At 44.5% G+C, this 27,757-nt stretch overlaps 1 protein-coding gene across 2 annotated transcripts in view; it reads right to left on the bottom strand.

Moving 5' to 3' along the window:
• Positions 1-27,757, bottom strand: part of RXFP1 (relaxin family peptide receptor 1) — a 548,429-nt gene that overhangs the window by 75,771 nt on the left and 444,901 nt on the right. For both annotated transcript variants that reach the window (XM_073576626.1, XM_073576616.1), the window contains exons 8-10: positions 22,369-22,440; positions 16,621-16,695; positions 14,761-14,832 (exon numbers count right to left, since the gene is read on the bottom strand). In XM_073576626.1, coding sequence (XP_073432727.1) covers positions 14,761-14,832; positions 16,621-16,695; positions 22,369-22,440 — 219 coding nt within the window. The remainder of the gene's footprint in view (positions 1-14,760; positions 14,833-16,620; positions 16,696-22,368; positions 22,441-27,757) is intronic.

Here is a 27,757-nt window from a genome sequence, read left to right as displayed (position 1 = left end):
AAGAAGAAGGGTCAACACTGCAAATATTGACTTGCTGCATTAACTCATTCTAACTGTCAATATAACCTTTTGTTACTCATAATATGATTGCAATTATATTTCTGTATGTGATAAAAACATCTGACAAACACACATAAAAACCAGAGGCCAGCAGATCATGTGAAAATATAATATTTGTGTCATTCTCAAAACTTTTGGCCATGACTGTACACCAAAAAGAGACAAGAACAACAGTGTCAAAAACAAAATAAAATCACGTTAGAAAATCACACACAAAAATTCAATAAAAAACGCAAGTAACCTAAATAAAATAAGCTTAACACAAATTGTGCTGACATTCTGCAACATCAAAAACTCAACAAAAGCTCATCTTGGAAATGTAGCTTTGATGGTTTAACTGCAAAAAAATAACAATTTATTTTGTATGCAAATGAGAGTGTTCGGTGAACCCTTGGAAGGAGCTGTGCCACCCCACCAACTTGCAAACTGAGCACTGTGTCATATCTTTATTGATACCACTCAAGCGTTGCCGTTATTCTATCAGTGGCTCTGCATGGACACAGCAGCCTCGCTCACATGGTGTCATTCTTGGTTTGTTCTGCCTTCATACATGTTGGCAGAATACAGCATAAACCAACTTCTATCTTCCAAAATAAGCAGACTGTTCTTTGTAGTCTAACTTGTTTATTGGTGAAGAGTATAGAACACACGGTAAAACTATAAAGAATACAAACGACATGGGTAATTATTGGGCAGATGATCTCACAGCTAACACAATTACAGGAAGAATACAGTGTGATGCAAACTTTACATGGAATGCACAGGTTTCTAATTACATCTACTGAGCACTGGCGGCTATACAGTTAATAACCTCTCTGAACAACACTGCATTGCAAGAAAAGATGTTAATCTTACCAGATATGCTTTACCCGGATAGCGACTCAAGTAGAGGAGTTACAGGAGGACAGAAAAACAACGTGTGTCCTTATGAAATACACAGAAGAAAATGGCACCTTCCTCATCCCAGAATACATTGCTTCAATTCCAGGATGCAACAGTCTGTCTGCTATTAAAAAAAGGGGCTTACCAGCTCACTTGAAAGCTGCCTGTGGAGTGTGGGAGCAAGGAATCACGTCGTCCAGCGTCTTTATCAAAAAGCTTTTGATAAAGAACACAGTGTGGGTGTTCGAAACGCGTAATAGAGACTATCATATGAACTTACTTTTCACTCAATAAATGGATCTTGTAGTAGCTGGAATTTTTTCTTTTTGTCTGCTATTAAAGACACATGCTATAAAAGCTATTAAAGACACAGCTATAAATTCAGCCACCACTAGATGGTGCTATAACTAAACCAGCACATAATACAAACATATTTGCTCTATATTCAGAGGGCAGAACACGGTTGTCAAAGCTTGCTCCTGTCTGCAGTACAGTACCAAGCGATATCCACTGACAGGAGCCAGCAATGACACTATATTAGCGTGGCTTGGCTTTTCCAGTTTCCATCTTTCGAGCTGCAAAGCCTCAGATTTAGTCATTTAAGAAAAGACAAAGAGCTCAGTATGCAAACTGAGGGGGTGTAATGGTGCACTGAGCCCTTAGTCACTCTGAGGGTGCCTTGACACCCTTCAATTGCATATGGAATATTTTTTTTTTTCAGGCAACTAAATAACCAAAATCTCTTCTACAGGTATGATTTTTATATCGCGTAAATATCTGTACACGTAGTTTAACTCCTTAATGACCAGAAGCATTTTTGGTTTTGCATTTTCATTTTTTTGATCCCCTTCTTCCCAGAGCCATAACTTTTTTATTTTTTGGTCAAAATGGCCATGTGAGGGCTTTTTTTTTGCGGGACGACTTGTACGTTTCAACGACACCATTGGTTTTACCATGTCATATACAGTACTTGAAAATGGGAAAAAAATTGCAAGCGCGGTGACATTGCAAAAAAGTGCAATCCCATAGTTTTGTTTTTGTTTTCTCATTTTGACTCATAGTTGTAGTCTCCCTATGATGCCAATTACAGGCTTCTATCATCTCTATACGTGGCAGAAATTGCACAATTGGTGGCTGACTAAATACTTTTTTTCCCCACTGTGTGATTGTATGTTTGATTTTTTTTATTGTTTTATTTTGAATGCGGCGAAAGGGGGGAGATTTGAACTTTTATATATTTTGTAAAACATTTTTTTTACTTTTTGCATGCTTCAATAGTCTCCATGGGAGACTAGGAGCTGCACTTGTCCAATCGGCTCAGCTACATACAAGCACTGATCAGATCACCTGCATGTAGCAAAAATGCTCACTTGCTATGAGCACCGACCACGGGCAGCGTTCATAGCAATCTGGCTATGACAACCATAGAGGTCTGTTGGAGACCTCTGGCTGTCATGCCAACCCATCGGTGACCAACAATCACGTGACGGGGGTCACTGATTGGCGGATTTCATGCATGATTGCCGGAAGTGCATGTTAAATGCCGCTGTCAGGGTTTGACAGCAGCATTTAACGGGTTAATAGCCGCGTGTGGATCGCAATTCTACTTGCGGCTGTTCAGGGCACATGTCAGCTGTTCAAAAAATGTGCCAGGAAAGATGTGGGCTCAGCGCTGGAGCCCAGATGAAGAGGTGTATCTAGGTTTTCGGGCACCCAGGGTAAGAATTTAGTTTGGCGCCCCCCCAAGCACATATGGGATTTGCACACTTAGTCATGTACCGACGAGCTGCTCTCCCTAATGCTCTCAATGATCTGTGAAAAACTGAGAGAAACAGGAAGAGAAGCTTGTTGTCATATGACCAAAAGTTTGAAGATTGCCTATGAGTGAAGTGTCCATGTGATGACTACTGGAACCTGCAGAGCTGAATCCTGACATTGCAGGCTTCTGAATTCTCGCAACAAATGCACTGCACACTTTTAGCATTCTCCCTTGCCGGTGGATGGTCATGTCAGCACAAGTATGTGATTTGTATACTTCTGGCCACATTCCGACTAGACGTGTCCGGCCTCGCTCAGTTCATTTTCATTGAGAGAGGCCACACATGTCTAGTCAGCATGTGATCGCATGTATGTAAATCACCGGCACGAGAGAATCCTGACAGCGTGCAGTGTGACAATTCAGAAGTCTGCAGTCACAAAGAATGACTGCAAACTCATCACAAACCTGGACAGCCCCTTTAATGCTCCTAACATAAATAAAAATATGAGAATTAGTATCACAAATAACATAAATAGCATTTACATCCAGGTACCTTATAAATGTCGACGTCTCAGGAGTCGTTCTGCTTCTTTTCTTTACCTTGTCCAGACCCCATGATGAGTTTTCTCATCCACAGCCATCTCTGCGGACTTCCAACTTCCATCTTCTCCGCTCTTTTGCAGAAAATCTCCACATGATGCCCTTAAAGATAGCAGTGTCATTATAATGCTCCTGAATAAAAAATTGCCCCTCCCTATATTGTCTGCACAAAGTATGACCTCACGCTTTCCCTCTTATGGTACATGCTCTTTACACTGACCTCTCCTTTCCATACTGACCCCCTCTTCACACTGTCCTCTCACACTGTGTCCCCTCCATAGGGCTCAGTCTCTATACTGTACTCTCTCATCACACTCCCCACCCTTGGTATACTGTCACCTTCTGGCTGTGTCCTTACACTGTCCCCCCATGCTACGCCCCCACTATTCAGTTTCCCCCAAGTCTACATACTGTGTCTGCACACATCCCATCACTCTCACTCTCTGTATTCTGTCCACATCCATTTTTCACATCGCTACTCATACTGTCTGCATACATTCCCTGTTCGCTCCCCATACTGTTGCACCCATCCTCACTCATCATAATGTGTCTGCACCTATCCCCTATACTGTTTCCTTGTACATGCCCCCATTCTCCAGTACTGTTTCCTCATACATGTCCCCACACATTAAATCCCCCCATCCCCACTCCAAATCTCCCTACACACATTAAACACTCCCAACCCCACTTCAAATCTCCCCTGTCCCCACACAATAAATCCCCTCATCCCTACTCCAAATCTCCCCCACATTAAATACCCCACTCCCCTCCAAATCTCTCCCCACACATTAAACACCCCCATCCCCCTCCAAATCTCCCCACCCACATTAAGCACCCCTACCCCCCTGCAAATATCCCTACACACATTAAATCCCACCATCCCCACTCCTAATCTCCACACACATTAAACACTCCCATCCCCACTCGACATCTCTCCTGTCCCCACACAATAAATCCCCCATCCCCACTCCAAATCTTCCTATACCCTCACCCCCCATGCACTTAATCTTTGGTGTCTTCAGCTCCACTGGAGCACTTACTACCAATGTGCGCCTCTGCAGAGTCGGTAAGTGATGTCAGCAGCGTGATCACATGATCTGATCATGCTGCTGGCTACGCTCTGACCTGGCAGTCAGAGCTTCAATTGTACTCATGTCTTGCAGACGCGAGTACAATTTTTCCCTGGGAGCCGGCATGCTACAGCTTCTCTGTGCTGGCTGTCAGCTTGACAGCTGGCAGAGAGAACAGCTGACTCCAAGTCCGGGAGGGTGGGGGGCGGCAGAATGCAGCCGCCGGGGTAGACACTGTGGAACGCCGCACTAGATGGCCCGACTGCACCCCACCTGCCAGCTGCTCCCAGTGCACATGCCTCGGCTGCCCCCCTAGATATGCCTCTGCCCACATTAAAGGGAAGGATTCCGACATCAGCGTAAATTTACGCCCAATGTCGGAAAGGGGTTAATTACCATTTTGAGCATGACAGATTGCCTTTAACAACATTATTAATACAAATTTAATTCATTTTTAGGGAGTGACAGATTCCCTTTAGGAACTATATTAATAAAATGGCTTAATTAGCGTTTTGAGGGTGACAAACTCCCTTTAAGTATTGTATTAGTAAAACAGCAGATTTAAGAGAAAATCCAGAAAATTTGATAAAATATTTTGCTCCAATGTCCACTTCAGATGGGCTTGTTTGCTTCTGTACCACACGTTATCATGATAGAAGCTGTCCATTAGAAAATCATCTGGTCACCCTATCTACCTCTGACTGTCATCTGCAGCTTGGTTCTGTATTGAATGCTTTGGCTTTGACCTCTCCCTTCTTCTCTTCTACTAAAAAATCCAATTAAGGAATAAAGAGGCCCAACGAGTTTTTTGTACATAAAGTCATTTTTATTATAGTTGAGCAAAGAAATTCTCACTGCCCTGGTCTAGCATCCAGTTCTGTCCTCTGTGGCAGTTAGATCAGGGCAGTCTTTGTGCTCAGCATCCTCAGCCTGTCATGCTATATGTCACAACTCTGTTGTTGGGTGTTGGGGGTGCCCTAGCTATCCCTGCTCCCCTCTCTGTCATGGTAAACCCATGACACTAGGCGCTTCTCGCACTTACTAAGCCCTATGACGTTGTCTTTGAGCCTCATGTTGAAAACTGTTCCAGAAAATGTTGGATTTCTTCCGCCCTTTGTTGAAATCTGAATGAAAACTGAATTTTGAATGTTTGCCAAAATGTAAATTATTTTTTCTAGGCAATTATTTTTTAAAATATATAGGTCCACAAATGATATTGTCACTGTAGTTCTGACAGCTACTTCCACATTGTAGTTCTTATTAGGAGTCAGTATAGAAATAATTTTATCACAAACATGTGATAGATCTTGTCACAGACCTCTTTACTCTTTACTTACCGTATTTCCAATAAAAAAACACAGCTGCACTACTAACATCAAATGCTTTCCTGCAGTTGCAGCAGTCAGTGAAATTCTACCACCTAGTTGTGCCCTGAACATATCTGTCATGATGTTATGACTCAACAAGGGTTGGTCCAGCGGACGGCACAGCGCACACACACAACGGGATGGTAAAGGGGAGAGAAAGGCCCAGCTGATAGGGAATGAGGGATGGACACCTCCTGAGCTTGAACCTGAGCCTCTCCCTGCACTCCTCTAACACCCTAAGTGGGTCCTCCTCCCCCCGCCACCTTCACGAACCTCATCCCTCACTGTCACCTCACACTGCCCTGGCTAGTGCACTGGCCAGCAAGGGCGTTAGCATTACCACTGCAGATGGTACAACACAGAGGAGGGTGATAAGCACAAGACAGATTAAGTAAAAACACAAAACTTAGCTTAAACAACTTTCTTTGCTGCAAAGCACTGCACAGCAGAAGAAAGACACCAGGACCATGAACTCCATGAAACCAGCAGATTCACCACTGCAATCAGAGAGCTCCTTACTTCAGGCTTGGTCAACATAGATTGCTCTATCACCGACAGTCAGCTGATGCATCAGGTGACTAAAGGATGGTGGGAGTGGTCACCACCCACATAAGCTGACCTAGCAAGGAAAACTGACATTAACCCTTGCTGGCCTGAAGGAAAAACGGTACATTTAAATCATAGTGGAACCAGAGCTTCCACGCATCCAAAAATGGGTCGTGACTAGAGTTGAGCGAAACGGGTCGAAAAAATTCAAAAGTCGCCGACTTTTGGCAAAGTCGGGTTTCATGAAACGAAACCCGACCCTAGGATGAGGTCGGCCACGAGGTCGGCGACTTACGCGCCAAAGTCGCGTTTCAAAAGTTTGTTTTGTGCTCTTTTTCAGCCAATCAGGATCCACGGACACTGTGGGCAACGTGATGACCTAGGCACGGGTCACCACCATCTTTCAGAAGGGCATGCAAGTGATTGGCTTGCTTTGGTGGGCGTCACAGGGGGTATAAAAGGGCGTGCACGCCGACCGCCATCTTACTTCTGCCGATCTTAGTATAGGGAGAGGTTGCTGCTGATTCTGTAGGGAGAGCGTTAGGCAGGGAAGAAGACAAAAAAACTGCTTCTGCTGCTAGCGATTTGGCCTGCACAACACACAAGTCACTGTGTGTGCAGTGCAAGGGGAGGCTATATAGTGGTGTATCAGTGGTGTTGGTGGTTGGGCTGCCTTTTAAGGCTTCCTGACACGCTGGCATTGCTGTTTACCCACTGCTCCGCAAACTGCTTTTTTAAAAGCAATCCAATCTCCCTTATCCTCTAGTCACTTTTGTCACAGCTGTGCCATCGAGCCTGTCACATAGCGCTCAGATATCAGTGGGCCTCACACAATCCACAAGTGTCCAGTGTCCAAAAGTGTGCGCAGAGATTCAAAATCTCCATTATCCTCTCGTCACTTTTGTCACAGGCAGCTGTGCCATCGAGCCTGTCACATAGCGCTCAGATATCAGTGGGCCTCACACAATCCACAAGTGTCCAGTGTCCAAAAGTGTGCGCAGAGATTCAAAATCTCCATTATCCTCTCGTCACTTTTGTCACAGGCAGCTGTGCCATCGAGCCTGTCACATAGCGCTCAGATATCAGTGGGCCTCACACAATCCACAAGTGTCCAGTGTCCAAAAGTGTGCGCAGAGATTCAAAATCTCCATTATCCTCTCGTCACTTTTGTCACAGGCAGCTGTGCCATCGAGCCTGTCACATAGCACTCAGATATCAGTGGGCCTCACACAATCCACAAGTGTCCAGTGTCTAAAAGTGTGCGCAGAGATTCAAAATCTCCATTATCCTCTCGTCACTTTTGTCACAGGCAGCTGTGCCATCGAGCCTGTCACATAGCGCTCAGATATCAGTGGGCCTCACACAATCCACAAGTGTCCAGTGTCCAAAAGTGTGCGCAGAGATTCAAAATCTCCATTATCCTCTCGTCACTTTTGTCACAGGCAGCTGTGCCATCGAGCCTGTCACATAGCGCTCAGATATCAGTGGGCCTCACACAATCCACAAGTGTCCAGTGTCCAAAAGTGTGCGCAGAGATTCAAAATCTCCATTATCCTCTCGTCACTTTTGTCACAGGCAGCTGTGCCATCGAGCCTGCCATATAGCGCTCAGATATCAGTGGGCCTCACACAATCCACAAGTGTCCAGTGTCCAAAAGTGTGCGCAGAGATTCAAAATCTCCATTATCCTCTCGTCACTTTTGTCACAGGCAGCTGTGCCATCGAGCCTGTCACATAGCGCTCAGATATCAGTGGGCCTCACACAATCCACAAGTGTCCAGTGTCCAAAAGTGTGCGCAGAGATTCAAAATCTCCATTATCCTCTCGTCACTTTTGTCACAGGCAGCTGTGCCATCGAGCCTGTCACATAGCGCTCAGATATCAGTGGGCCTCACACAATCCACAAGTGTCCAGTGTCCAAAAGTGTGCGCAGAGATTCAAAATCTCCATTATCCTCTCATCACTTTTGTCACAGGCAGCTGTGCCATCGAGCCTGTCACATAGCGCTCAGATATCAGTGGGCCTCACACAATCCACAAGTGTCCAGTGTCCAAAAGTGTGCGCAGAGATTCAAAATCTCCCTTATCCTCTCGTCACTTTGGTCACAGCTGTGCCATCGAGCCTGTCACATAGCGCTCAGATATCAGTGGGCCTCACACAATCCAAAAGTGTCCACTGTCCACAAGTGTGTGCAGAAATTCTAAATCTCCCCTGTCCTATAGACACCTTGTACCTTGTTTTACATTACTATATAGTTTGTTGGATTTTGTCTACATTTCTACCAAAAATGAGGAAGGCTGGTGGAAGAGGCCGTGGAATTGGGCGGGGGTTGGCAGCTGGTAATGATGGTGTTGGTGGTGGATCTGATGGTAGTGGCAAGAGCAAAATAGGACTGAATGCAGGAGGTGCTGACCCTGCGTCATCGTCTGGCTACATAAGGCCTAGAACGCTTAGTTTTCTAGGAGTTGGCAAACCGCTTTTAAAGCCAGAGCATCAGGAAAAAGTTTTGTCTTACATTGCTGACTCAGCCTCCAGCTCTATCGCCTCCTCTTCTTCAGTTGTAAAAAGTAAAAGCACTGAGTCGTCATTGGAGGCTCATGTTCATGAACCACACCTTTCCTTGTGTCCTTCACCCCAACCAAGATTGAAGGATGACGCAGGCCATACTACTGATTACTCCATGGAGCTGTTTTCACATACCATGCCTGGATTATCAAGTGAAATGGTGAATTACCCAGGCCAAGATGAATCTGACATGGAGTGCACTGATGCACAGCCGCTGATGGATGATTCTGCTGGTACATTCACTCAGAGCACTACATTGTCCTCGCAGTGTACAGAGCCAGATTCTGACCCTGATGAGACTCAGGTGCCCCTTCCCGCACACTATACCACCATACACGGTGACACAGAGGAAGGTGCACATGACATAGAAGAGGAGGTGATGGATGACCCAGTTGTTGACCCAGATTGGCATCCATTGGGGGAAGAGGGTGCTGCTTCCAATAGCTCAGATGAGGAGCATCCACAGCAGACATCGACATCGCAACAGCTGTTATCTGGCAGGCCCGGAGCACTCCAAAGACAGGTTCCAAACATCAAAAGAGTTGCTGGACAGCTTGTCCAGAGGGTCAAAAGATCACAGCGTGCTAGGCCGCAAAATGTCTGCCAAAGTAGGAAGAGTGCAGTGTGGCACTTTTTTGAACAAAATCCTCATGATCAGGCCAAGGTTATCTGTAAGAAGTGCGCAAAGACCTTTAGCCGAGGGAAAAATCTGAAAAATTTGAATACCAGTTGCATGCTTAGACATTTAACCAGCATGCACTTGCAAGCGTGGACACAACACCAAACCTCAAGTGCCACATGTGCAACTGATCACAACGAAGGTAGTCAGCAACGCTACATTGTTTCCCCCACTGTAAGCCCACCGGTTAGCACAGCAGCAAATGTTGAGGTGTCGTTGCAAGACCACAGCAGTCAGGGAATCCCACTGTTATATCAACGAAAGACTGATTCTAGGCCATCAGAAAGAACACCAACTCCATCACCATCATCAACCCTCTCTCAGTCCGCCCTGTCCACCGCTACTTCCACCATATGCAGCTCTCAAGTCCAGCTCACCCTCCCAGACACTATGAGTAGGTCAAGAAAGTACTCAGTCTCTCATCCGCGTACACTGGGTTTGAACGCCCACATTGCCAAACTAATCTCGTTTGAGATGATGCCCTTTCGGTTGGTGGAAAGCACAGCTTTCCGCGAACTCATGGCCTATGCAGTACCACGCTATGACCTACCCAGTCGCCACTTCTTCTCTCGCAAAGCCATCCCAGCCCTCCACCATCATGTGAAAGACCGCATTGTCCATGCACTCAAGCAGTCAGTGAGCGGAAAGGTGCACCTCACAACTGCTGCATGGTCCAGTCGGCATGGCCAGGGCCGTTACGTGTCCATCACTGCGCACTGGGTTAATGTGGTGGATGCAGGGTCCACAGGGGACAGCGGTGGTGGGACAGTGCTGCCTAGCCCACGGTATAGGAAACAGTTGGCTGTAGGCGTTCGACCCTCCTCCTCCTCCTCCTCCAGAAGCGAAAGCTCGTCCACAGAGCGCAGTCGTACGAGCACTCCATCTGCAGCTGCCACTGTTGCACATGATGTGTCCCCCTATCGAGCAGCTAGTGGAAGGCGTCAGCAGGCTGTGTTGCAGATGATGTGTTTGGGCGACAGACACACCGCCGAGGTGCTGGCCGAGTACTTGAAGCGACAAACTGAGTCATGGCTGGGCAGTGTACATCTTGAGGCAGGCAAGGTAGTTAGTGATAACGGCCGTAATTTTGTGGCAGCCATAGCCCTTTCAAAACTCAGCCACATACCTTGCTTGGCTCACACCTTGAACCTGGTGGTGCAGTGCTTCCTCAAAAATTATCCGGAGTTAACAGCCCTGCTCCAGAAGGTGCGAAGACTGTGCGCGCACATCCGCCGGTCACCTGTACACTCCGTTCGTATGCAGAAGCTGCAGCGATTGCTCCACCTTCCCAACCACCGCCTCATTATCGACATTGCAACAAGGTGGAACTCCACCCTGCACATGGTGGAGCGGCTGTGCGAGCAGAGGCAGGCCATAATGCATTTGTGGGAGGATACACGGCCAGGCACTTTGAGAGCAGACATGGAGTTGACAGGCGTGCAGTGGTCGAAGCTGAAAGACCTTTGTAAAGTCCTTCAGTGTTTTGAGGAATGCACACGCTGGTAAGCGCAGACGACGCCATCCTAAGCATGAGCATCCCACTTATTCGTCTGCTCATGCAAACTTTGACGCACCTTAAGGAGCAGGCGTCTGCAGCCAATGTTGATGAGGAGGAAGAGGAGGAGGGAATCCTTGATGACATTCAGCCATTGTCTGCTCAGGGACCTCTCCTGGACGAGGTGGAGGAAGAAGAGGAGGAGGAGGAGGATGATGGGGATGATTACTTAGGGGAGGAGGATGCATCTCGTGGGGCAAGTGAAAATGTTGGTGTGGCAAGGTCTGGTACAGGGTTTGTGCGTGACTGGAGGGATGTGGATTTGCCAGAAAGTGCTCCTCCACCCAGCACTCGCAGTGCATCATTGACATCGGGAACATTGGCCCACATGTCAGATTATGCCTTGCGGATCCTAAAAAGGGACCCCCGCATTGCCAAAATGATGAACGATGACGACTACTGGTTGGCCAGCATCCTGGATCCACGCTATAAATGCAAATTACAAAACATCATGCCACAGGAGAACCTTGACCTAATATTGGCTAATAAACAAGCAACTCTGGTAAATCGGTTGCTTGAGGCATTCCCAGCACACAGCAGCGGTGATGGTTCTCACACGAGCCGTACGGGCCGGGGGCAGCTTGGCAGAGGTGTTCGTGGTGCACACAGCAGAAGTGGCATTGGAGACAGGGGTTTCATGACAATGTTGTGGACTGATTTTTCAAATACCGCTCACACAACTGGTAATACTGCATCGATGGAAAGTGACAGGAGACAGCAGTTGTCAACTATGGTTACAAACTACTTTTCCTCCCATATCGATGTTCTCCCACACAGGTCATTCCCCTTTGACTATTGGGCCGCTAAACTGGACACCTGGCCTGAATTGGCCCAATATGCCTTACAGGAGCTCGCTTGCCCAGCTGCAAGTGTGCTATCGGAAAGAGTCTTCAGTGCAGCTGGATCAATCCTGACAGAAAAAAGGACCCGTCTGTCAACCCAAAATGTGGATGATCTAACCTTCATTAAAATGAACCACGCATGGGTTTCCAAGGATTTTGTCCCACCTTCCCCTGATGACACATAGGGTGACAGAAAAATGGCTTGCTTTGGTCCACCTCTTCCTGGTACTTCACTTATTTCGCCTTTTGCATCAGCTGAATGTCCAACATCAACATATGCCACTTTCTAAAACTCCCTAACTGTGCTGCCTCCCCCCCCATGGCCGGGGTCAACACCTAGCGCACGACACCGTGCGAGTGCCGTTGCCCTGGACAGGTGGGTAGGCCGACTCTTGGGCGCGGGCACTGGCACAGGGTCCCTCATAGTGCAATCAAGTGTCTCTGTCGGTGGTGGTGCACACCTGCCGTCAGACACACCGCTGTACTATGAGGGGCCCAGTGCCAGTACCGACGCCCACGAGTGGGCCCCCCTTGCTTGGGCAGGGCCCCAGCATTTGCAATCTTTACCTCTCCCTGCTCCTCCGCTGTGTAATCTGGGCCGTCAAATCCATACTGGGCCTAACACCGTCTGAGCCTGCCTCCTGAGACATATATTTTGAATGTGTACGCTATCCATACATGTTATCCAGGGATACGGTACCCTTTCTAACCTTTGTGCAATCACGTGCAATCCATACTGGGCCTAACACCGTCTGAGCCTGCCTCATGCTGTATAGACATATATTTTGAATGTGTACGCTATCCATACATGTTATCCAGGGATACGGTACCCTTTCTAACCTTTGTGCAATCACGTGCAATCCATACTGGGCCTAACACCGTCTGAGCCTGCCTCATGCTGTATAGACATATATTTTGAATGTGTACGCTATCCATACATGTTATCCAGGGATACGGTACCCTTTCTAACCTTTGTGCAATCACGTGCAATCCATACTGGGCCTAACACCGTCTGAGCCTGCCTCCTGAGACATATATTTTGAATGTGTACGCTATCCATACATGTTATCCAGGGATACGGTACCCTTTCTAACCTTTGTGCAATCACGTGCAATCCATACTGGGCCTAACACCGTCTGAGCCTGCCTCATGCTGTATAGACATATATTTTGAATGTGTACGCTATCCATACATGTTATCCAGGGATACGGTACCCTTTCTAACCTTTGTGCAATCACGTGCAATCCATACTGGGCCTAACACCGTCTGAGCCTGCCTCCTGAGACATATATTTTGAATGTGTACGCTATCCATACATGTTATCCAGGGATACGGTACCCTTTCTAACCTTTGTGCAATCACGTGCAATCCATACTGGGTGTGAGAACGGCTGGCGAGCTGTTAAGCAAGCTACAGCACCTGTCCAGACAAGTACAGGGATTCCCTAGCGAGGAGACTTATTTGATTGTTTTCAATGTTGGGACAGCAATTTTTGGGGAGCACTATACTCTGGAGAATGATAGATGGGGCCCACCATACACTGGAACATTCCAAAGGTGGACATCAGACACTGGAGCAGCATTTACAGGGCCCATTATACACTAGAGCATTAGAAATGGGGCCCATTATGTTTGGAGCATTATTTGGGCCCATAAGACAGTGGAGCTTCATCCATGGGGACCAACATATACTGTAGCATTATGTGGAGCTCATCATATACTGTTTCAAACATTATATGGGACCAATGATTCTGTATGGAGAAATAGATGGGCCTCGTCATGAGATGTAAAAAGTGAGGTATTTTTTATTGTACTATACCGCTATTTATCTGCCGTATCGGAGCATGATGAGTTGTGGTATGTGTTAAAGGGGCGCTCTTTCGCCCAGGGCACATGAAAACCTGCAGCCAGCCCTCCCCCCCCACAACTTTAGCCAAATAACCACCATTTTTCAGTGCGTAACTTGTATTATGAAGTTAATTAAGGTTGACAAGCTTAAGTAAGAAGAATTGATGCTTTTGGCATTCAAATGGGCACTGTAGGTGTGTTTCCTGTCCTCCTCTCACTGCCGACTTTTATTCCCCATTGACTTACATTGGGTTTCGTGTTTCGGGACGACCCCGACTTTTCCCTATAATCGGACGATCTTGCTCGACCCGACTTTTGGAAAAGTCGGGTTTCACGAAATGAAACGCGACCCTAAAAAACCAAAAGTCGCTCAACTCTAGTCGTGACATTTGTGCTGTACACTGTGACAGGGTCAATAGCACAGTGCATGAGGGGAGATATGTGTCACTGCGCAAAATGGCATCAGTGATGTGAAACCAGGATATTTTCCTCCAGCACACTATGTTTTGAGAGGGTTAAGTTAGAGTTATATGGGCTGGTTTTTGGTGGACATTCATAGAACGGGTGGGAGGATGTCCACCATAACTCCACCTGCAGTCCTGACAGGACCTGTGATGATGTCACAGACATGTGATCATCACATGGTCTAGGTTAAATAGCTGCACATGAGAGTCAGTGGGAGTTGTGTCTTGTGAGAGGAGGAACTCCTACGTGGCTCCAGGAGCAGCTGAGGACTCTGAGGGTGACCTGCAGGGAAAGGACTCTTTTGGACTTTATCTTTTTTTTGTTTTGCAATTAGGCCAGAAAGGCCACGCTTACTTTATACAACCCTGCTACGGTTTATACTGTGCTTTAATAAACCAGCAGGTGATTTACCTCAAGAGGCGTTCCTGAGTCTATCTGCGCAAGCAGCCAAGTGCGTCAACCCTTCACAACACTCAGGAGGCATTGTATCTATCTATGTTTTAAAAGCTGAGACAAATACTTACAGAACAGTTAATGTAGTGCAGGAACTGAATGTTGTGTTCTTCAAACTGGGGATATAATTTCCTTCAAAATCCCTGTAACATAAAATTCACAATAAACTGTATAAGACAAAGAATTAAATGGATTTTCTGGGCTGTAGAAGAGAAATTTGCATTCACTCTATATGACTGCAGACTGCTGAATTGTGACAGTGTGCAATGTGTGAACTCTGTCTGGTCTCTGTTCTGCTTTTTCCTTCTTTTCAGATGTGCACAAAACTGAACCACTAATATTAGATATGTAGGGTACTTGGGGCCTATAAAAATCACACATATAATATAGATTTAAGTGGTTTAGTTTCCTTAAAAAAATATGCAAATGAGGGGGCTTCGGTGCTCCCTTGATGTGGTCAAGAGCTCAGTGCATTGTTAGGCCACGTACAAACATTGACTATTTGGTCAGTATTTTACCTAAGTATTTGTAAGCTAAAACCAGGAGTGGGTGATAAATACAGAAGTGGTGACGTGTTTCTATTATACTTTTCCTCTGACTGTTCCACTCCTGGTTTTGGCTTACAAATACTGAGGTAAAATACTGACCAAATAGTCAATGTGTGCACATGGCCTTATACCTCTTGTCTGCAGTACAGTACTGAGCAACAGCGGCAAACAGGAGCCAGCCATGACAGCCATGTGAGGTCGTCTGCAGAGGAAGCAGTTAAAAGTAGTGAGAAAAGATAGAACATGACTGCAAGGCATTTAATTCTTTTTTGTGCTTTTTACAGCTCTTTCAGGTGGAATCTGCCAAAAAAAAAAGACCTTGTGTGCACATACCCTGACTCTGACAGGCAAACTCTGCGAGACATTACTGCCGTGCCTATGAACTGATCAAAGGAAAGTGGGAACAAGTAATAGTGGTGAAAACAAGATGTAAAAACCAAATAAAGTGTAAAAAAAACAAGAAAATAATTTAAAAAAACTAATGTTTTACTGCCCACAGTACATGCCTTATGAAAACTAAAATATAAATACTATTATAACTGTTCATCTTAACTCTAGTAAATATGAAGGAAAAGTAATTAAGCAGTCCTATGTTTACTATAAGGTTAGTGGCAGAAAAAAGTAAGCATTTTGAAAAAAAATGCAAATGAATAAAGTGCAACTAGTGGGATAAAAATGAACTTTATACTTCCTGGGAGCTTCTGGTTGTCAGCCATGCAGGTGTCACGGTGTGACTACAGTCACCGTGCACAGCACTGTGATCAGTGGCTCTAAGCATGCCGTGGCCACTTGACTGACAGCCAGCTCTGCACTGGTGCACTGCTGAGCTGGATGGCAGTCAGTGTCGGTTGTCCTTACAGAATAGTGAGCAGTGACTGAAAGTTCATTATTAACCTGGAGCTGCGCTTTCAATATGGTGGCTGGGTACAATTTTTATGCTAGTAGGCTGCAGGTTAATTAAATATCTGCAGATAAACAGTGTTATCCGACATTAAAATTTTCCTTTAACTAAAGACCAACAAATAAACAGCTACTGAAGATGGTTGCAGTAAAGACCTGGAAAAACATTTCTATGTAGGAAACTAGGTATTTCTCCAGAACAATCCCTTTTCGCATGCTTTATTAGGTTTATTGATGGTGTGGCCGGGGGTTTTCCAATACGGCAATCCCATCTATTAGCCAGCTGCCGATGTATGGCAATAAGGGGCTGCCTATACCCTCTCTTCATTTTGCTGCCACCTCTGATGATCAGATAAAAATGTCCGAGCACAGCAATTTGTTTTTTAAACACTTGTTGCCACCAGTGTAAACTTCATAGATAGAATAATAGCACTCAACATTTATAATGTGTTTCCTTTTCTTCGTACTTGAAATCATACTTACAGCCAGTTTAGCTTTGGCATGAATTGACAAAGAGGTTTATCTGGCAGCCGACCCAAGAAGTTGTTAAGCATGACTCTGGAAGATAGAGTGATTAATAGCATTTTACACTCCATTTAGATGAATGTTTTTATACATAATTGACTTGCAGGAAAGCAAAAATCAAACCCTTTGTCCAATTTTTGTCACTTTGCCTTGTGGAAAATTTTGTTATCTGTAATTCATTTCTAAATTATAACCTTAATTACCATTTTCCAATAAATAGGCAACCAGCCTTTTTTGAATGTTGTACATTGTAATTTCCATTCCTCTAACCCTAACCCTAGCCCTAACTCTAACCCAAACTCTAGCCCTAATGGGAAAATGGAAATAAATACATTTTTTTTAATTTTATTCTTTTTTCCTAAGGGGGTGATAACGGGGGGTTTGATTTACTATTTATGGCGTTTTATATATTTGGCAGCTGTCACACGCTAAAAGACGCTTTTTATTGTAAAAATAGTTTTTGCATCACCACATATTGAGAGCTATAATTTTTCCATATTTTGACCCACTGAGTCATGTGAGGTCTTATTTTTTGCTGGACGAGTTGATGTTTTGATACAATTTTCGGGCACGTGACATTTTTTGATCGCTTTTTATTCCGATTTTTGGGACACAGAATGAACAAAAACCAGCATTTCATGAATTTCTTTTGGGGGGTGCACCCGGTAAAATTGATAAAGTGGTTTTATTCTTTGGCTCAGTACGATTACAGCGATACCTCATTTGTCTTTTTTTATGTTTTGGCGTTTTTATGCAATGAAAACAATTTTATTTAAAAAATGATTATTTTTGCATCACTTTATTTTGTGAGCTATAACTTTTTTATTTTTTCGCTGATGATGCTGTGTGGTGGCTAGTTTTTTGCGTGACAAGATGACGTTTTCAGCGGTACCATGGTTATTTATAGCCGTCTTTTTGATCGCGTGTTATTGCACTTTTTGTTCAGCAGTATGATGATAAAGCATTGTTTTTTCTTTGTTTTTTCTTTTTAATTTTTAAGGGGTTCACTAAAGGGGTTAACTAGTGGGGCAGTTTTATAGGGTGGGTCGCGTTACGGACGCGACAATACTAAATATGTGTACTTTCATTGTTTTTTTTATTTCCAAAAAATGAATTGATTAGGAAATATATATATTTTTTAAATTTACTTAGGGATTTTTTATAAATTATTTTTACGCTTTCTTTTACTTTATTTTATTGTTCGGGTGGGGATATCACTGTAATGTGTCAGATCAGCGATCTGACACTTAGAACAGCACTGTGACAGATCAGCGATCTGACAGGCGCTGCTCAGGCTTCCTCCGTGCCTGCTCTCTGCAGGCACTGAGGAAGCCGCTTCCCTGCAGACTCCCGAAGGCCCCCGTGGCCATCTTGGATCCAGGGGCCTGCAGGGAAGGAGGCCCTCAGAGCAGCGCAGCACATCGCGCTGCTCCGAGGGTCTCAAGGAAGAACGGAGGGAGTTCCCTCCCTGCCGATGCTTCCCTAATCCCCCGGTACACTGCGATTATGTTTGATCACAGTGTGCCAGGGGTTATCATGCCGGGGGTGGTCCGTGACCACCCCTGACACATAGTGCCGGGTGTCAGATGTGATAATCAGCTGACACCAGGCCGCGATCAGCGGCGCCTCCCCTGGGAGCGCCTCTGATCGCTTAGACGAACTATCCCGTCCCCGGTCATATGGGCCCTGGTACCATGGACGGGATAGTACGTCTCATGTCAGAAAGGGGTTAAGTGTTCCCTTTATTTTTTTTGAGCAGTGTATATAGATATATCTCCTTCAAATGTAAGGAATGATCCCTGGTGTATAATCCTTTTATTGCAATGAATAAATCACGTGGCAGTTGTGTTTGTTCACCATGTTTGTGATAGTACATACAGGTAAGATCTCTTCTAGTCTCATCTTTTTTTGTAAACTGAAGTTCTTTTTCCCAGCATCTCATTTTATGAGAGACATCCCATTCCTTTTATTAAAGTGATCCCGTCACCTACAAAAACGCTATTTACCTGTTGTGGTAGATTGACTCACTCAGGAGTTCACGAGGTAGACACGGGAACATTGTCTCTTTAAGATCTTCAGTAGTTTATCATATATGCAGCATAAACGATAGCAAAGTCAAAATAAACATGGCCCTTTTGTTAGGCAAAAACAGGAAAGCAAAACAAAGAGGTATCATAAAGCAGGGTCCCTGTGATCTGCCCGCTCAGGATTTAGCAAAACACATGGTTCAGATTAGCCCATGCACAAACACTTCTCTGTAGTTAGCCTCTACAGACACACTGAACACCTCAAGAGGCCATCCATTTAAACCCCAGACCACACCCTGGGGTGGAGATAAGGTGGACACCTCCCACCCGCTTAATGGTTGTCCACAAAACCCAGCCCTTAAAATGGCTGATTAAACCCTCTCAACACAGTGTGCTAGAGCATATCTCTGGGTTTCAAATCACTGAAGCTAAAACACTCAGTGAAACATGTCTTCCTTCAAGCACTTTGTCAGTGATTTTGTCACACTGTAGATTAACACTATACCTGCATGTAAATAGCATTTTTGTAGGTGCCAGTTTCCCTTTAAATGAATTTATTTGATCAACCACAATTGAAGTTAATATTCAAGAAATCGATATATTTGGATATTAGGGTTTTAACTTTCTTTTTATACATTCTAAATTCTTCACTATCACAAAAACACATTCACTAGTGTCAAAGGGTGCTGGAATGTGCATAGGTACTGTCGTGGTAGGAGGCAGGGGCAGACACAGACAGAACAGACCCCTGTGCAGGATCCCATCAACAGTCCAATAGGTCATCACAATGTACTCCTTTTTGTGCTTGTGACAGAAGCTGCTTTGGAGGTGGAACTGGAACCGCACAACTGTTGGGCCCCTGTGGGGCTACACTGGTTGCATCAATGATATATCCACCTATGGTGGGAGGGTATAATATACAAGATAATCCTTATAAACAATAAAGTTCACTGCATACCCCACGAGAGATGCAAGGTGAGAATTTTTATTTTTCACTGAACCTTCCCAGTAAGGGGTTAACATTTAACGCTCGTCAGGGCCCAGTGCTGCATCCTCAGGTTTGTACTCTTGCTTTGCAAATCTACCTCATATTGTGCTGCTATTTAACTTGTATGCCTACTCTCAGTGTAATTGTGCTGCTACTCCAAGTGTTGTGCTGCTAAAATCTTATCATGGTGTGCTGCTATATGTTTAAAGGTATTTTCCCTACATAAATTTTGACTGTAGCAGTATACTCATAGTTATATTTAATTATGCACTATGCCTATGCACTAAAGCACGTTATTACATTTTTTGAGCACTCTTTCTAAGATAATCAATATTTGAACTGTTGAAATTAATTCTCTTTATCTATCAGTGCATTCTACACGAGATCCCCCCATACGCAGAAAAATTGAACAAGAGCAACATTGACTCTTAATATCTACTATTAAGACCTACTCAGCCTATCTACCGTACTCTTCTCTATTTTTTGTTTATGTGGCTCATCTCCTTACAGACTACTTCATATTGGTCTCAGGCAGCTTCTATGAATAACCTCTTTAGACTAATGTCTTGTAAACAATAGGCAAGCCATAATGATTTATAAAATTCTTCAACCCTTGATGTAATCGGTATATATACACCCTTTGTATGCAGTAAATTTTTGTATTTGTATTACCCCCATTTTTTAATAATTTTTGTTTATGCATATGTTTAAATAAAGATACTCGTTTTTTATATACTTGGCATAAGGTTCCCTATATATTAACGAGGTTGCAAGTGCCGAGTCAGCGGTCTTGAGGCAGAAAGTGCTCAGGCGCGCTCATAGATAAACTGTTACGGTTCTGCAGCACAGGACTAGGGTAGGAGGGGGAAAAATGACCCTGCACTGCGACTAGGCTGATGCCCTACGATGGAGTGGGCGACCCATTCCCAGTGAATAGACCCACCGACGATCCTAGGCTAATCTCAAGCGAAGACCTCTAGATAGGGGGAAGGGGGTCCCTGAAAGATATAAGGACTGGGTACAAAAACGGGTCACCTCCTAACAGAAAACACAAATAAGGCTGCAGAAACAAACTTAAAACAGAAACTAAAGGTACTGTCACACTAAGCGATATCGCTAGTAATATCGCTATAACTTGTGACGTTATAGCGATATTGCTAGCGATATCGCTGTGTCGGATACTTAGTACAACAGAATAGCCCAATACCTTATAAAGAATAAATGGCAGTACCTTGTATTGATAGTCTGCCATAATATATGGTTCCACTCCATGCATACATATACATTCAGGAGAACAGGGTAGTAAGATCGGTCACTGTCCTAGCCGCTAGAATGTCACGCACGTGTTCGCGAATCCTTACGCGGAGTTCTCTAGAGGTTAAGCCAACATATATAAGAGGACATCCGCAGACAGCATAATACACAACATTGGTGCTACCACATGATATACGTTCAGTAATTCGAAATTCTCTTGAACCATTTGAATCATGAAACGTGGAACACCGTGAGACATTCCGGCATGCAAGGCCCTACCACTAATATTGACCTGCTATGATTTTGACAATACTTTATAGAGATAGCGGGTTTTCATTTAGGGGCCATACCCTCACAATGAGCTTTAGCATGATGGTGCCTTGTTGATTATCCCCACATATTTCTCCTGGCTTTTGACGTCATATACTATGTGCAACTGTGCTATGATTGTTATATATTTTTATATGCTTTTGTACTAATAAATTGGCAATTTGCTTGATATTAAATAAATCCTTTTGGATTCAATCACTCCTGTTCTCCTGAATGTATATGTGTCTGATACTTATCTACAGCCCGCTCCCCCGCTGGTTATTGCTGATCGCGCGAGAACGTCCAGGACTGTTTCTCGTCGTCAGCTTCCTGCAGTGCTTCCTGCTGTGACAACGAGCGACGCATGGAGCCGGGCGGGAGGACGCAGGATCGCCTGGTGTGACAGGTAAGTAGCGACCTCCGTCCCCAGCGATGTCGCTGGTGAGATCTGCCTGTGTGGCAGCTCACTAGCGACCACTTAGCGATGTACCAGCGATCCTGACCACGTCATATCGCTGGTCGGGATCGCTGGTACATCGCTAAGTGTGACAGTACCTTAAGACTAGCAGAACCAGAGGTTCCAGAACTGCATTAATTAAACACACAGAAAGCAAGGCAAGGCTCCCAGCCAGACTTCAAGCGGATTAACACTGTTGTCCAGCAAGGAATGGGAGACAGTTGCATGCTAATAAAGGGTGATACAATCACCTGACCAAAGGCAAACCCAGCACCAGGGGAAAAAGACCAGCAGCTAGAACACTACAAGAAAATGGCAGATGGTCACAAACTGAGCAGATTCTAACATAAACTTTGCCCACACATCCTCCTTAGTCTAGATGGACTGCTCCAGCATTGTCCTACTCACTCTCTTAAGTGCAGATATTTCACACATGTGCCATGCAATCTAGGGATGATAGATAGCTGAATCTTTCTGTTGCTCTTGTCCACAGCAAGAACAGTATTGCTCATATGCCAACCCAGGATAAAACAGCAGATGCGCAAGATTTCAGTTGAGCAGATCAATGACCAACCTGTCAGTTAAGATCAAATAGGAGGTTTGCAGCAGGGTTTCCTAAACATGTGCCTGGATCAGGAGAGTCTCATGAAAGTTATACTTGGGTTACTTACAGCAGTATGAGCGAATTTAATCCTTGGAATATCTGTGGAGAGATCCGATTAATTTTGTTGTTCTCAATGACTCTGTTGAAAATAAAAGAAAATAAATTACACGTAACAAAGGTAGACTTTATGATAATGTTTGTAGCTACATATTGAAATCAATACAAATAATGAATATGATAATAATATTCAGGTACATCTCACAAAATTAGAATAACATCAAAAAGTTAATTTAATTTATTTCAGTTCTTCAATACAAAAGGTGAATCTCATATATTATATAGAATCATTAGAAGCAGAGTGATCTATTTCAAGTGTTTATTTCTGTTAATGTTGATGATTATGGCTTGCAGCCAATGAAAACCCAAAAGTCATCTCAGTAAATTAGAATACTTTATAACACCAGCTTGAAAAAATGATTGTAAGGCTAGTTTCAGACTAGTGTTTCTGCCCGCAGCGCATGGCGCTGCTAAGCCCTGCCCACTGCCACGCCCCCTCCAGTAAACTCCGCCTAGTATCGCACAACGCTGCATGTGATCTGCACACCCTATCTTTAGCATAGGGTGCTCAGACCGTGCGCTGGCCGTGCGCTAGTAGGATTTTGCGTGCGCTTTTTCTATATTAGCGCATGGCCGAGAGGCCATGCAAACCTTTTACAGCAGCGTCCTTCCGGGATCTTTCTGATGGTCCAATTCGAGCTGGAGAACGACCTGAGCATGTGACCTCCGATCTCCAATGAGAGATTGTCCCACGGGCATGCTCAGTGGACCGAAAGGAGGACTTAGTCCCTGGAGTAGCTTGCTGCTGACCAGCATGCGTTGCTATAGCTGGACCAGAGGTGGCAGCAGCAACCAAACCCACAGAGCTGGTCTGAGCAGCCTCCTTTGCGGCCGGAGAGGAATGGGAGACTGCCGAATGCAAGGCTCAGGATTCCTGCAGTGCAGCAACAGGAACCCGACGCCTAACATCTTCCTCTTGACAATACTCCATATATTCTCTATGGGGTTAAGGTCAGACAAGTTTGCTGGCCAATCAAGCACAGTGATACTGTTGTTTTTAAACCAGGAATTGGTACTTTTGGCAGTGTGAACAGGTGCCAGGTCCTGCTGGAGAATGAAATTTCCATCTCCAATAAGCTTATCGGCAGAGGGAATTTCCTGGTAGATGGCTGTACTGACTTTGGTCTTGATAAAACACAGTGTACCTATACCAGCAGATGATATGGCTCCCATCAAACCATCATTGATTGTGGATACTTCACACTAGACCTTGGAAATCAAGGTCCCAGACTTTGGAGGAAGAGCAGAGAGGCACACAATTCAAGCTGCTTGAGGTCTAATGTGAAGTTTCGACAATCAGTTATGGCTTGGGGAGCTATGTCATCTGCTTTTGTAGGTCCACTGTGTTTTATGAAGACCAATGTCAGCACAGCCATCTACCAGGAAATTTTAGAGTTCTTCATGCTTCCCTCTGATGACAAGCTTTTTGGAGATGGAAATTTCATTATCCAGCAGGACTTGGCACCTGTCCAGACTGCCCAAAGTACCAATACCTGGTTTAAAAACAACAGTATCACTGTGCTTGATTGGCAGTAAACTCGTCTGATCTTAACCCCATAGAGAATCTATGGGGTATTGTCAAGAGGTAGATGAGAGCCACCAGACCCAACAATGCAGACGAGCTGAAGGCTGCTATCAAAGCAACCTGGGCTTCCATAACACTTCAGCAGTACCACAGGCTGATCGCCTCCATGCCACGCCACATTGATGCGGTAATTGCTGCAGAAGGATCTCCGACCAAGTATTGAGTGTAATTACCGAACATACATTTCCGTAGACCAACATTTCGGATTTTACAATAATTTTTTCAAGCTGGTGTTATAAAGTATTCTAATTTACTGAGACAATGACTTTTGGGTTTTCATTGGCTGTAAGCCATATGTCACGGGGCAGTAGTGGGAAAACAGGAGACATGGAAGCTGGGCCCCTGAACTGCCCCTCAGGCTAAGGAGATGCCCTGACTTTCCTTAACTTGGGGTATACTTGATGGTAGTGAGGCCCAAGTCCCCGACCTGTCCCTATCTCCTAGCCCTGAGCTAAACACCCAACCCCCTCCCCAGGAGGTGAGATAGGGAATAAAGTGAACTGCACCAATAACACAAAAGGAAAAGATAAAACAGACATAACAGGGTTAAAGCAACTAAAAAACAAAACTTAGCTTTATCTGCTGCAAATGCTCCAAGCAGCAGAGTAAAGGCCCTGTTACACTAAACGATGCACCAGCGATCCCGACAACAATACGACCTTGTCAGGATCGCTGGTGCATCGCTACATGATCGCTGGTGAGCTGCCAAACAGGCAGCTTCACCAGCGATCAGCACCAGCAAGGACGCTGGTTTCTAAGGTAAATATCGGGTTACTAAGCGGCGCGTGTCACTTAGTTACCCGATGTGTACCTTAGAAACCTGCGTGCTCGCGCCGGGAGCTGCCAGCACGCAGGTTTCTAAGGTACACATCGGGTAACTAAGTGACACGCGCCGCTTAGTAACCTGATATTTACCTTAGAGATCAGCTCACAGCGCCTACTTAGAGCGCTGGGAGCCTCGCTGATCGTTGGCTCCCGCTGCCACACGCAGCGAAGCGCGCTGGCCAGCGGGAGACCAGCGATCAAAAAACGGCCGTGCACGATAGTGCATGATCAGCGATACCCGGCAGGGGGGGCGGTCGCTGATCCCCGTCACACACAGCGATCTCGCTGGTGACATCACTGTGGCGTCACAAAATCAGCGATCTCGCTAGCGAGACTGCTGTGTGTGACGGGGCCTAAAGGCAACCGATCAGCATCCAGCAGCAACACCACTGCTCCAGATAAGTTGAACCCCCTCTGCCCTAGGTAGGTCCAGTCTTCACCAAGGCTGTAAGCAAATGACCAGTATTACCAACAGTGAATTGCAGCACCAGGTGGCCTTATAAAGGGAAGTGGGAGTAGTCACCACCTGCTGACTAACTAAACATGTAGTAACACCAGCGGCCACCGGGGTTGGGACTAAGCAGCCGACCAACTACAGTTGTAGTAACACCAGCGGCCACCGGGTTAAAAACACATATTAACCCCCGAGGGCCAGAAAGGAAAAAGGTTTATAAAAGAGAGTCCAGACTCTGACACAGATTCAGAAATGGATAGTGACACCATAATCATCATCATTAACAGAAATAAACACTTGAAATAGATCACTCTGTTTGTAATGACTCTATATAATTTATGCGTTTCACTTTTTGTATTGAAGAACTGAAATAAATTAACTTTCTGATGATATTCTAATTTTGGGAGATGCACCTGTATAATATGCTGACTTTCGGATATAAACAATTTAAACAGTAATTTAAAGACTGATTAGTTTAATCGTGTATTGTATAAAGAGGTTGTCTGAGTTATACTGAATGCCTCACTTGCAATAATCCAGCTAAAATAATGAAATCATTTATACTTTCCTCTTTCCCACACTGTCCTTGCTGTGCTTCACCGGTGTACTCTTTACTTTGGCTGAAAATGTCACAGCCTGTCCACTGCATGTGACGTCTTGAGCAATCACTCGCCTCATTGATATCTTGCTGTATACCACTGAGGCCAGTGATTGGCTGTAGATGACAAGTGCAGTACATGGGCTGTGACATTTGCAGTCAAAGTAAACCAGTGGATAGCAACGTGGACATGGGTAGGTGGGTATGCATGGTCTCATTAATTTAGAAGCACTGTTGCCCGTACGCATATTTTAGCATAAAACCTTTAACACCGAAGGACGCAGCCAACTTTTGTTTCTTCATTTTCATTCTTTCCTCCCTTTTTTTTTTTTTGCTAAATTTTTTTGCTAAAACTTTGTTAAAAACAAAGACCCATAAATTTTTTTATTTCTCTGTCAATGGGGCTATGTGTTGTTGCATGACGGTGTTTTTATTTACACCATTTTGGGGCAGATACAACTTCTTATTGAATATTTTTGCAGTGTTGAGGCTACTGAAAAACCTAATTTCTCGGGTTTTGATTTTTTCCCTTTTACAACGATTACCCATTGGGTTAGTTAGTTTTATATTTTGATGGATCAGACTTTTTTAAATCTTGTGACACCAAATATGTATATATTGTAGAATTTTTACATTTCTTTACTTCTAACTGTGTAAAAAAAGGGCAATTTTAATTTTTATGTTGTTTTTTTATTTATTCTTTTATATTTTTACATTTTATTTTAGCTTTTCATTTCATTTTTTATCATCTTAGCTGCCTTGAACCTGTAACCTTTTAGTTGCTTGTACTATGTACAGTACATCAATGCTGTAAAATTCACAGTCTCCTATGATGCCCAGGCTATGGCTGGACATCACAGAGAATTAATTTGACAGACATGCATCACAGAAGGGCCAATGGGTGTTTGAGCAAATGTCCTCGCAGGTTCGCATTGCTTAAGCACTGCTGTCAATGATTGACAGTAGCTTTTTAAAGGATAACCAAAGTAACCTTAGCTCTGATCACTGCTGTTAAAGGCAGATGCCAGCTGTATAATATAGCCAGTGTTTGCCCTTGGTGTAGCGGGCGTTAGGGGGTAAAATAGCAAACTCATAAACTGGAGGGCTCAGATTCCCCAGAAGCAGGTTCTCAGGTGGCATACAATACTAGCCAGTATACATCTGAATTTTATAATGTGCCTGTGGCAGGACAATGGTGTAAACAAGAAAAAGGAGTCAGCTCACCTGTTCAGGCAGATATCCCCCAAGTTCAAATTTTACATGGAAAAAAAGGCTGAGCAGCCGGTATACTGATAGTAGAACGGATCAGTAGAGCCCTAAACGCTGCACTGTGTGTATTATGCTGCTATGTGCAATACTATTATTGGTGAAAAACTTTTTGTATGTCACTGTCTTTTTTAAAATGGCTCATTAAAAGCTATATTTTATTACTAAAGACAAAGTCCTTTCCTGGATTTTGTTGGGTTTGATCCGTTCTTCTACTGTGGCAGGACAATCACCCAAACACATTCAAAGTCAAAAATATCTTCTTGAAGGTGTTGTCCAATCTTCTGGTGAAAGTCTCTGTAACCGCAGACCTCAGAATCCTCACAGCACACACTTTTTTCTTAAGCTGTGCTTAAGTTTGGTTTTTGCCCCCAGTGGCCATTAGGATTATTGCACTGTGGTGTTGTTTCTTCTAAGTTTGCCCCCGGTGGTGGTGAGCATCATTGCACTCTTGTTTCTTTAGTTAAGTGCACATGATTATAATGCAGGTGTGATTGCTCTGGCTCTGTTATAAAAGAGTCACAGGTGTTGCAATCAGTGTTGGTGATAGTGTTCATTTCAACCATCCTTGGTGGAGGAAGGAGCTGGAGAGCGTTCCTTGCAGCACTGTC

Source organism: Dendrobates tinctorius, unplaced genomic scaffold (genome assembly GCF_039654945.1).
Source record: "Dendrobates tinctorius isolate UK_male_01 unplaced genomic scaffold, ASM3965494v1 ptg000008l, whole genome shotgun sequence".
Taxonomy (NCBI): domain Eukaryota; kingdom Metazoa; phylum Chordata; class Amphibia; order Anura; family Dendrobatidae; genus Dendrobates; species Dendrobates tinctorius.
This window is presented reverse-complemented; position numbering and strand designations above follow the sequence as displayed.